This window comes from Centrocercus urophasianus, unplaced genomic scaffold, assembly GCF_019232065.1.
Source record: "Centrocercus urophasianus isolate 14NV4802_14NV808 unplaced genomic scaffold, USGS_Curo_1.0 seq_15, whole genome shotgun sequence".
Lineage (NCBI taxonomy): Eukaryota > Metazoa > Chordata > Aves > Galliformes > Phasianidae > Centrocercus > Centrocercus urophasianus.
The window spans coordinates 42,602,727-42,615,429 of NW_024884697.1; the positions used below are offsets into that span (position 1 = coordinate 42,602,727).

The 12,703-nt window shown below is 37.7% G+C and overlaps 1 protein-coding gene across 2 annotated transcripts in view; it reads right to left on the reverse strand.

Annotated features, from left to right (window-relative positions):
* Positions 1-627: 627 nt before the first annotated feature.
* EEA1 (early endosome antigen 1) overlaps positions 628-12,703 on the reverse strand; it is a 164,022-nt gene continuing 151,946 nt past the window's right edge. For both annotated transcript variants that reach the window (XM_042815409.1, XM_042815410.1), the window contains 5 exons: positions 11,082-11,267; positions 10,557-10,795; positions 8,977-9,097; positions 8,577-8,675; positions 628-7,502 (listed from right to left, as the gene is read on the reverse strand). In XM_042815409.1, coding sequence (XP_042671343.1) covers positions 7,380-7,502; positions 8,577-8,675; positions 8,977-9,097; positions 10,557-10,795; positions 11,082-11,267 — 768 coding nt within the window. In that variant the 3' untranslated portion in view covers positions 628-7,379. The remainder of the gene's footprint in view (positions 7,503-8,576; positions 8,676-8,976; positions 9,098-10,556; positions 10,796-11,081; positions 11,268-12,703) is intronic.

Sequence of the window (12,703 nt, forward strand, 5' to 3'; positions counted from 1 at the left end):
ATGCTGGGGCAAGGCAGTACTCGCACCCTAACTGTGTTCAGGGAGAGAAACTTAACAGGCTCTTACGTGGTCTGAGGAGAAAGATGCCCCAGAAAGCAATCAAGGCAGAAATGAACTTCCCAACTTGAACTGCCTTTCAGAGAAGACCTCTCTCAAACTTTCTATACTAAGCAGAGATCTTAGGAAGATCTGCTTCAGTTTCTAACTGTAGTATTTGTGAATTTGTTCCACAACTCAGTTGCCACTTCATCATGGGACTGATTGTACATACACTGACCACCTGGGTTCTCCCTCTGCTCTTCATGCGGCTTTTGCCCAACAGCTGAACACATCCTTAATCTGAAGTCTTAGAACAAGCACCCCACCTAAGTCTTCCAGTTACATCCTTTGTCAGATCACACTGAATGCCATGTCTGACCGACAAAAGCCTTGTGCAATTACTGGGAAAAGAAAAAACAACTCTGAATTTAGCTTGATTACAGTCTCCTCATGAAAGTTTCTGTTGCAGTTTTTCACAAGTCTAAGAAATTTGCGTGTATAGCTTGCTTTTAAAAGTGTGGCTTCCCACCAGATATATCCCCCTTTTCCAAGCAGGTTGCTGTCTAAAGCAAATGATGGAAAGGTCTATTAGAAAGGTCTAATTTTTTCTTTTATTGTCATTCATCAATCCTGTAACAGGTTAGAAAACAAAAATTACATTTCAATAACATTTCATCATAGTTTATACAGAACTGGTTGGTTGATGCATGGTGTCATTTTCTCATCCAAATCCACAGCCACCTTTCAAACTGCAGAGTTTAGGAATTACAGTGCACGCTGGACTAAATTCTTTCACAATGTAAGGCACAACTACATGATCACAAGTAGTAAACACAAACACTGAAATAGAACTTAAGAATTAAACTTCAATGAAAAAGAAATAAAACCCAAACACACTCATGCAAAGTTGATCTACACCTACCAAGATGGTATGATCCAGTTTAAAAGAAGTGCAGTACTCTGTAAGTAAAACTGCATCATAAGGCTGTTATAATACATTACCTCTAAATACTGCGTAAGATCTTAAACTTTTTTCCATTTATATTTTATACAATTATGCAGAAAATAAGTTGTATGTGCCATATTCACATCCGCAATAATAAACTGATCATTGAAACTCAGGAAAGAGGCAAACCAGACAATGCAGTTTGTGGCACGCATCCATTACAGAAAACATTCATCAAGTTCACATCTCAAGTACTGAAGAAAAAAATACTCAATTAATGGTACATTTGGTGAATGAGGCTTTCCATAGCCAAACAACAATGCTGCACACAAAATTGTCTTTACTCAGCAGACAGTGATTATGAAAGCTTGTAGTTATGATTTGCCTCCTGTTCAGCAGCTAGAGTTTGCAAGACTAAAACTACAGAAGTTAAAAGAACACAACAGAGTTTACAGCAACTTGAAACTACTGGATACTTCCAAACACATAAAAAGAAAGACTTCATCGTGGTTTCTTTTTAAATTATTTTTTGGTGATAAACTTTTGCAATTTTGGCATTCACTTTAACTTTTACGTAATGTGACAGTGAGCAAACCCCATTCAACTTACCTAATGTTTGCATCTTACGCTGAGAGGTAGTTCAAATGAAATCTTATGTAATAGGGGATGGGGGGGGTTATGACTTTTTTTTGTGATTTTTCTTCTTTTCTTACAAAAGTGACAAATCCTATACAAGCAGCATTTTGGACACATAAATATAAAAAGTTCTGGTATTTGCTAACTCAGCAAGACGTTCTCCTAAACACCCCTCTTGTGCCAGGAATCAAGGCTCCACGTGATACAACAGAGCACTTTGCCAGGAAGCCAACAGCAGGAGCCTGGGCCTGCCACATCTAATAGTGAGCCCTGCTCCAAGCCCTCTTTACCCACAAAAGGCAGAAAACGGATTTAGTTAGTTAGTTAGTTTAGGTCATAGGGGGATGCAAGGTTGGAAAACATAACCACCAGGCTTCTACTTTCATCATAACACTCATCCAAGTGAGTTAGTGGGGCTTCAGTAATCTTCAATTGATCTGATACTCCTGTATCTGCTGCACAGTGAGTCCATAGTATGTGGCACGCTACAGACAAAAGGCAGAGTTTATGACACTAACTAGTACCTATTTGTTATTGTGATCATAAGACGCATCTAACGCTCTCTCTAAAGATGCAAAGCTCTTTGTTCAGTGCCCCTTAAAAACGAAAAATAAAAAGTGAAAAACTGAGTTTCTGTGGAGGGATTTCATTATCCAATTATTGCTGGTTTTGCAAAGTACACCATTTACTGCTTTTCGAGAGGGGCTGTTGTTAGCCAATAATTTCTGACTTATCCTAGAAGAGACAGTGAGGTCAATACTTCATAAATGAAGAACTGAACAACTGGCAAAAACCTTGAAAATATATAAAATTCACGTATTCTCATTTTATAATCTTAAAATGAAGTTCTACAAAGACAACGTGTGCGTGACTACATGAATTTTCTTGTTACATGTGCTCTCAGATGATCCTGCTTTTGGTACACAGTAATTATGAGTGCAATTCTCCTTACATAGCAAGGGGCCAAATGTAATACAATGAAAAGTCCAGCTGAAGATAAACCTTCTGTTCATTGATTAGAGCTAACACATGCAATGCCAACAGTGCTATTCCACTTACTCCAGATTATATTCAGTTAGACAGCAAAAGTGCATAGTGCAAATGACAGTGTTATTTCCTAGTCCCACAAGAATGTGTGTGGAAAGGTGGTACCCTGGAGGAGTAATTTATCAGTTTTAGCATTCTTAAACTACTGTGTCATCCTTCCTGGCAGAGTTTATGCTCTCTTTGAACTTCAGCTCCAGCAGTTTTCTGTCTGACACTGACTATTGGTCATAAATTTTTAAGTTTTGCAAAAAAACATTTGCTACAACTTTCCATTTAACTGGCATTTAACAATCCAGAATAATACTTGAGTTTTCCAGGTCCCCTCTTCAGGAATGTCATTTTTCTCACCTCTAGAATCTGAGGTTCAATTATTCTTGCTAATGTAATATAAACACAACAAGGTTACTTTGTTCTCCCAAATACCCTTTTTCCTCCACTAAGAAAAGCTCCCTAGTGAGGATTCACAAATAATCCTGATGGTTCCAAAACCAACAAAAATACTCATTGCTCTTGTAAGCCTAGTGCTCCACACTCCACAACAACTTGGTTACTTAACACCTTTCAAAAACAGAAGAAAAAAAAACTGCACTTTAAGCTAAAACACTGCTGGAAGCAGCAGCGAAATTTCCCTTCGTCTCCTCATCTGCAGACAGCAAGTTCTCCTACTGTGACTCTGTTTTATTTTCTTTGTTAAATTGTTGTAGAAAGGGGAAGGTCACTGGAGGGAAGAAATACATAGGGAGAAGAAACAACAGTGAAGCATATCCAGCTAAGATCAAAAGCCTGCAATCGAGCCTCACAATGCAACCTGCCTCCACAGGGACTGCAGTGTAGAAATATGAAGCATGTATTGCTGACATGAGGCTGGAATAAAAACAGTATGATTTGGTATTTTAGAGGCAACAACCCCAAGGGATCATGGCTGTTTGATTAGAAAGAGATGCAGTGCCTTTAAAAAGTTAAAAGAACCTTTCCCCATCCTTAATACCACCATCCTTAATACTTTTTCAATTGTTTCCACAGATTGCCTCAGCCCATGCAGCAGCTGGTGTTTCACATTCTGCTCCCACTAAAGATTCTGAATGTCCTCTCTGAGGAGGCTTAATCCAGTTTCAGGGAAAAAAATCCCACAGCTCACTGTCACATTCCTGATGCCACAGTAATAACTGGCAATCAAAGGCAGCTTGAGGATCCCACATACCTACTTCTGCAAGCATATATTTTACCATTTTTTCCCCTCCGCATCTCGTTTCACTATAGCCCCTCCTCAGTGAATACCAGCAACGAGGTTCTTGCTAAAGGCTAAAGCAAATCACTCCATGTCCTCTGGTTCCCATGTTCAAGTTTCTTCTGCCAATTTCTTTCTGTTTTTGTAGTCAGAAAAATCAGTGCACTCAACTACTTTGTCCAGAGTCCTTTAACTCTGTGCAGTGAAACTTACCAGTCTTTTTACTAGGCTTTTTCCTATTATTTCTATTTTAAAGCAGTGCAACAACAATAACAAAAAAAGCATATTCCTACTGAAAACACATCCATCAAAGTGACAGAACCCGTGAGCAGATTTACAAATACAGAGCTTTTCAACTTCCAGTTTTCCTTATAATAATAATAATCCTCATAGGTCATTTTCCCAAGCTTGAGCACGGGTTCCAACCTGAAAGCCAGGCTGACAGCATTATATGGTCCATCAATTCATCAGTGATTACAGATCTGCACCTAACAAAAGCATAGGAGCATAAGATTTAGCATGGAGACACTAATGCACTCCAGTGAAAAGCTGTAGAACTCCCAACTTTGCTGTAGATCAGTCCTAAAGCATGAAGGCTTCTGCCCCACTGTTCCTCCTGATTTTAACAATTCATTTTTCTGCAAATATGTATTTCAAAAACATTTATGTCCCCTCAAAAAGTCACTGTGTCATCAAAAAGCAACCAAAATAAAAAAAGAAACAGCTGGTTTCACCCCAAAAATGGGGAGCTCCACATCAAGAGTTATCCTGTGGTCAACCAAACACACTGCTTCAGCAGCCAGCTGAGTGAGGTGACTTCACTCATCTTTATACAAAAGCATTGCAAAAGGTTAAACCAAGAACAACTCTATTAGAACTTCTACTATTTTCTCCTTACTGTAGAGCCATCTCCTTAGGTTTCAAACGTCCCCATACAAAAGTAAAACATCTGAACACAAGTGAGTCTTTTAACCACTTCCCCTGCTCTCCTGAGAGATTTCCGTCTTCATCTACCACATACATTTTGTCCTTCATGCAGCTGTGGGAAGCTTTGCCCTTCACTCTTAAAATCCCTTCAGTTTAATGTGTTTGCCCTTTGCTCTGAAAGCAGCACCAGGCTCCATCTGTTTCACAACCACACCTACACTAGAGCAAGACTCCAATCTCTTTAACTTTGCCAGATTTCTGAAGTCACCTGTCAGAAAAAGAAAGGCTTGAAAGCAAACATTCTGGATTCAGTTAACAGAGTTAACTCAGTTAATAAATAAATAGAAGAAATAGAGGCAAAATTCTGCTCTTACTTTCTATTCAAACAATTCTTGTTTTGAGCAGTTGCAATAACAAGGAGATGCAGCAAGTCCAGAAGATCTGTTCATACGGAGTCACTGCAGCTACAGTTTCTTTCAAGCAAACAACTCTCAAATTCAAACTAGAAAAGTTGGTAAGTATTTCACGTCATCATGCTTTTATTCCAAGCCCTTTTATAGTTGTGAGAACTACTTAAATAACTCAGCCGGCTTTTGGGAAATAATAAAATTTGTTGAGAAAGAATCCTTGAGGATGAAAATTTAGAACTAGGTAACTACATAAGAAACATAGATCACTATTGGGGAAGAGGGATTAAGAAGTGTTTTCATTTCAGAGTCAGGACTGGACAATTTTCACAAAAGTCTCTTCTTCATTCACATACAGACCAGTCAGTACATAAAATTAAACAAACCTACCTAAAGATGGCTAACTGTCCACCACTGTAACAGAATTTGTTTCTTTACCTCGGGAGGTAAGGAGTAGAGGAACTGAGGACATATTCCTTATCTCCAAATAGCCAGCACAAATTTTTAAGACAGAGAATGGCTTGGGTTGTAAGGAATTTATTAGAGTACTCAAGACAAAGGGGATCTAAGTATCACAAGAGAAAACCTTAGCTCAGAAGAAATAATATCAATAGTTTTGAGGCCAAATGTCAGATACTTATTTCAAAGAGAGGCACAGTTAGACACTGGCAGGAAAAAAACAAGTGTAGAGAAAAACACAAGAAAAAGATTTGGAATTTACATGAACACATCAGGAAACCTCCGTTGCTAGTACAGAAAAGTAAAATCTGAACAAACAAAGGGTGGTAAAACACCAGAAGAGATTGCCCAGAGAATCTGTGGCTGCCCCATCAGTGGGAATGTTCAAAGTCAGGTCAAATGGGACTTTGAGCAACCTGTCCATTGCAAGGGGGTTGGAGTAGTTATCTTTAAAGGCCCCTTTCAACCCAAGCAATTCAATGAATCTATGATCTAAACCTGTATATATCTACCTGCTTATTTAGAGCTGTTTGGTTTAAAGCTAAGCCAGCACCAGGAGATTTGCATAAGCAGAATAAATCATTGAACTAGAATACAATGTAAGAACCCTCAGCAACAGGGGACAGATGGAACAGTGGAAAAATGAGGTCTGCTAAGAGTACCAGGAGTTCAGCTTTTTCCATCAAAGGTGAAGGAAGAGACAGGAGAAAAGTTCAGCTTAACTGTAGCACCCTCTGAAGAGAGTTTTCCTTAGTAGGATTTCTAGTGTGGAATTTCAGGATATGCCTCAGAACCACAAGGACTTCCTGGAGCTTCTAGAGTATGGGCATGGTGACAAATGGACTACAGGCTATCTGCACTGTTTGTTTTTTAAAACATGCATGTAAAGGGTTTCTGAAATATTAAAATCAATTCATCAAATATGTAAAAGTGAAATCAGTCCATGTGGGAGAGCTTCGTGTAATGTTCCTACAGTGCCCACTAAACTTGGTTCATCATTTGTTCACGTATACACACACAAACTATGCAGTACAGTATGCATAAAGACATTCCAGTATCCAAGTCCTGTAGTTTAGTAAGAACTCAGGTGCTGATATTACAAATTCTGAGCAGGCAAATAAAACTGAGATTTGATTCCAGCAATTTAACCCTCACTGTGGAGTTCAAACTTTAAAGAGAAAAGTCCTAAAACCAGAAAGAAAGAAAACAGAACCACAAGGGGTTATAAAGACCATCAGATACACAAACAAATGCAACAATGAGTTATGCTATTACAGCAACATTTGATACACAAAATCCTCACAAGTTTTTGCATCTTCCTTTTCCATTGAAGGAAACAAGAATAAACTGCAGTATCACATAAACGCATTTTTCTTGAAAAAAAAAAATAAAGATAAAAAAATACATTGTTACTCCTCTGTTTAAACTTTATTTACAAATAACTGGGTATTTCTAATCTAGACATAGAAGCTCTTTCCAGGATAGACAGCAATAAGCTTGAGTGATCTGAGCCCATATCTCACAAAAAATACAATAGTTTTACTTGGTATCAATAAACATTTTAAAATATACTCAATTTTGCCAAATGTTACAATCATTGTCCAAACTGAGTAGTAGTCTGAGTGCTGAATGAAGTGCATCAACAGAAATAATAAATTTTAGTGTAACATTTCTTTGTCACTCACACCAGTTATCCTTGCAAGTCATTAAAGCAAGTATCACAGACTCGGACAGGCTTCTTAGAAGAAGGAGTTAAGGCATTCTTTGCTGAGCATTCAGCACAAAAGATATTTCCACACTGTCTACAGTGATGCTGTGAAAGAGAAAACAAACATATATTGTGAATATTGATTACAGTTCTATGGACACAGATCATTAAGAAAGATCATTATCATGTCAACTCAACTCTCTAATGTCTCAGAAGTTTGAATTTTTAAATAGTAGTTACACAGCACCCTGAGTTTATATCTACATAGAAGAGCACAGAATAAATCCTTTCTAAAGGATATAGGAGTAAAATCATTAGAAGTGCTACTTCACTGAGTGCTGTCTATGCTAGTTTCAGAACTGAAGTGGTTGCAACTAATTCTCCTTATTAATTTCTCCTCTTTAACTTTTTTTGGTTGCATAAAACATGTTCTTCCTTCCTGTTTTCACATTAGGGATGTACCCTTGAATAAAACAACCCAGCAGCCTTTGTTCAAAGACTACCCAAAAGACATGACAATACATAACACAGGACAGGGAGAACCACCTAACAAGAAGACAGGAAGCACTGCAAAATAAACCTCATGAATATCCCTCAATTACTTCACTGCCAAGTCACTTGATGGAGGAATATAATGATAATCTCTGGACGAAAAGTAGACCCTGACAATGAAGGGGTGCTAACACCTTACCTGACTACAGCTGTTTCACAGCTAGAGCACAGGCAGTTGTTTGTTCTGTTCTGTGTCTAGCTAGTGCTTACAAAGATACAGTCACAAAGCTCATGTTAACGTCTCATATTTTCACACATATCCAGTTTCAACAAATTCACCTTACTTTTTCCACTTGTAAGTCTAGTCCAGAATGTAAGAAAGTTAATAGTCCAGGTTATAAGAAAGTTTACTGTAACTACTCGCATAACAGTACAATTTTGCTTTCTTGGGGCCTGAAATTTTTAACGCTATTTATAAATAAATGTTTTTAAAATGGCAAGCATGAATACAGTAAGCCCCACAAACATTACCTTTAGTATTTAAGGCATCAGAAGCCTCTGTATTCCAAGACATCTCAAATATCACAACACTTTTAAAGCCATTTTCTAAAGTGTATCACATGTAAAATACCTTGAAAGCAACAGAAAAAAGAAAATCCTCACAGAAACACAGGAAAACACTCTTACCCTTCTCACTGTCACTGAAAAGCCTTTCCCACAGGCCATACAATTCTGTACCTCGTTGTCTTCTGCCCATTTCCTGTTGAGAGCTTGGGTGTGTTTGATCTATTTAAATTTACAAAAATAACAAAAATCAAAATGCATATCTAATGCCTCCTAATTTGCTCAATTTCACTGCACGTACTGTGCAGTAAAAACAACAGTTCTGACGTAACACTGACAGCTCATGCTTTCTCCAAAATAAAACTTTGAGCAGAGTTAACCTACAGAAAGCAGTATTGTTCCTGTGGTGAGCAAGAACACCTTAATCACTGTGGAAAGGTAACCCACCATGAATGTGACACAACCTTCGTTTCTCACAAGCCCCACAGACAGAATCAACAGATTTAATTGCTTAAAATTATACCTGTAACGACTGGTTTTCTCGGCCTAGCTCCTGCATTGCAGCAGTAGTGTTGTCCAGCTTTTTCTTCATTTCTACAAGTTTGGATTGAAGCTTTTCAATTTCTCCCTCACTTTTTATACACCTAAGGATAAACAGTGAGTAGTCAATTCAAAGCATATGAGGAGATGTACTCTGCCTCCTGTAAGCAGGTTCTCGTGATTGAGAAGAATAGTTAGTCTTGTAAAATCCATCTGAAAATATACTTGCTGTGAAAAGTTCTTGGATGCCTTGGCTGGCAAAAATATTCTGTTGCAACAACCAATTTCAGATTATCTGGCATTGTTTCCAGATATCTGGGGCTATTCCCAACACCACAGACAGTACTGAATGCAGCCCATCAATCAGCATCCTCTGATAAACATCACTGTGCTACAGGACACTCTCACAAAGCATCTGTAGTAGATCAGCTCAAATAACAGAGGAGAAAAGTAACCTTTTCTTTTAGTAAGGCCACTTCCTATCAGCTAAAATGCACCTAACTGTTGAAAGCTGTATTTTAAAATGTGTTTTGTTATTAAGCTGTAAAATGGTAACTGGATGAGCTCAGCATAGTATGAACTGTCAAAGAAAAAGAATCTGATTTGAACCGTTTCCACTTTTTCCCCAAAGCTTACTGCTCAAAAGCCAATCAACAAGCTTGACAGGAGAGAGAAAAGTTTTCCATTCTGCCTTCACCAAACATCTCAGGAAATAGATGGAAAAGTTTTACAGTCTTGCAGATGTTGCAACCCTTGTAATCTCTGCTTTCAGATAGCTCCTGCAACCTTGCAGGCCTCCTGCTGTCTGAAGGAAAGCAGATCTGCTTGCATAGTTCTTAATAAATGCACGAAAGAAATTAAAAAATAACTGGATAAATGAAGATTCTAGTTTTTCAGGAGTAAGTAATGACTAGTGTTAATCCTAGAAAGTCTAAGCCAATTACATGTTCAGTCTTTTGACATGAGTAGTAGACAAACCTAGAAATGTAAGCATATTCTGTGTTGTAGGAGGTTCTAAGGAGCTGGGTCTAGCTGTCAAGATTACTAGTGCATTACTACTATTACTAGTGCATCTGCTCTGATTCATTCAAAACAGAGGAGCCTCAGAGTGATGAAGAAGGGAAAGATTCTTATTTAAGAGAGGCTTGTTCTTGCCAGCCTTTGTGAGGGTCACGCAACAGATGAGATAAGAAGCCACAACCTACACACCTCAAAGTTCAGAGGCACCCAATAGATTTAGAAGGCTCCTGAGGATTGGCATAAATCTTTAAGCACAGGCACAAATATGGTACTCCGGTGAAGTAAGGATCTGATAAGCCTGCTTGATTTCCTGCAATATAATCACCCTGTCAAACACAGAGAGTACAGTTTTTTCACAATGCTTGCTGTGCTTTGGCAGGAACAATAGAAGGTTTCACTCTCAAAAGCCACAGCCAACAGCCCAGGTACGAGCAGCAACCATGGATTTAAATGCAGAATCCTGAATCAACTGAAAGAAGCTTTGGTGTAAGGCTAACCATTTCCTAAATTACACTTCCACATCATCATGATCCCCCTCCTTACCTCTCTAGCAATGCTCTTCTCTCATCCTGATTATTCTGCACAGTTGCTTCCAAGACAGCAATGTCCCCACGTAAATCATCTGTCTGTTTCTCCAGTTCGCTAACTCGTCTCTGACTGCTTTGCCACTCTTTCTTCATGGTAGCCAGGTTTTCATTCAGAGCTGTGACCTGCATGGTCAGCTTGGTCTCCTTCTCCTCATGTTTCCGGTTTTCTTCTTCTTTCTCTTTCACCTCTGAATGCTAAATAAGGCACAAAAAACATGAAAAACAACCTTCCAAGCATTTTTCCATATTCCATACATTTAATTGAGGCAAAAAAATGTTTACCATTCTAGAATTGTTACTTTTATCCAATGAAACTTATTAAAAGATTGTCTCCTACTGAATTTTCCCACACTATTAAATGCTTCGAAGATCTCTGATCTTGTCATTTAAAAATCAGCGTTACAACTCTCTGCTTCCTCTCAGCTCCAAAACAATCCAAAGGCATGTTCACAAAACAGTCTTACAGTCTCTCCATACTAACCAGTTTGGCTTCAACTTCAGCACATTCTTTCTTCAGTTCCTCTTCTCTCTTTTTCAGCTGATCTTTGACAGCTTGTTGGTTTTTCTTCTCCTGTTCCAGAGTTGAATTCATATTATCTATCTTGCCCTGAAGCTCTAATTTCTGTTGAATCAGCAGCTGTTTCGCATCCTTGAGATTCGCCACCTCCTGTCAGGATGAAGAACATAAAGTTAGAGAGGCAACATCTGAAATGCTGTTTGCTTACATTCAAAAGCAGTAACTGTTTTCCAGTGAGAGCACAGCAGTATTTTTTCATCTTATCACTGGAAAAAAGGATGGTTTTATGGCACAAGTGTCAGTGATTGTGTCAGTTTTTGATGTCCATGGTCAAAGATTTTAAGCTTACACATAGATTAATAACACTCAATTATTTTAAATGAATTTAATGTATTATTTTTTTCTACTAGAATAGCAGAAGCTGTGTTGGATTATTTTCTAAAACTCATTGAAAAGAAATGCCCTTTGTCATTTACCAGAGTCAGTTGTAAAATTTACTTCACATTGTTCCTTGGTTGCACTGATCACCTTAAAAATGTAAGAATGACAAGGTAAAAACCCAACATCAATGGAAAACAGCTGGTTTGTCTTCATCTTAAACGTGTAAACATATTCACTAAGTTTTAAGCAAGCATAATGATACATCTGGTTCTAAACATTAGTTTGTTTCTCTGTATTAAAAAATAAATAAATCCTGAAGTAGAATACATAGTTGAATTTACAGGAATCCTTTTCCTTAAAATTGCACAGCCAAGCATGCAGATAGTAATAGCTTAATAGAGACTGTCAGCTTTATTATAGAAATAAATCAAAATTTCCACCACAAGTTAAAATCAATCCAAAGACAGCAAGAAAATGTAACCCGAGGACAAGTGGATGTCCTATAAAAAATACATCTATACATTCCCTGGCAAGAGATGGAAAATAGAGTAAGGGACTATAGGAAACAATTTCTGTTTTAGTCTGACTCCTAGAATACAGATCAAGAGATAAACATGAAGGTGACAATGTTGTACACAATTATGTATAAGTTTTCTCTTTTAAAGCAGATTTCATGAAGTGATGACAATTACAATAAGCATTCTCCAAACCCAAGAAATTGCTGGGCATAGACTGCTTGACAGTAACAAATCACAGATTTCTATCTAAACTGAAAAGACCACTTTTTAAACACTAGAGAACAAAAGAACATCTGAAATTTAACTTCATTTCATGAAGTTAATTTTCATGAAGTTTAACCACATTACTTCCGTTATATTAGTATACAGGTGGAGTCCCTATCCTTGTGCAGCAACTTAAATGCTGTATGTTTAACAGATGTTAATATAATTACTTACAGTATCACATGGAAAGTACACCTTTTAGGAGTTTCATTTCTAAAGAGACTAACATGAGTGGAACATAGCAATAAGTCAGCTTTTCTCAAGACTAAAAATTATTTAATTGATATCTCCAGGTTTTTACCCTTTAAACTGCTCATTTGATTGTCCTGATTTTGGAAATGAGTTAGCCTTTAATGAGGCTCCTGACATTGTTTTTTCTTCCACAGTATGACTCTTCAAGAAAATTTAAAAACCACATCACAT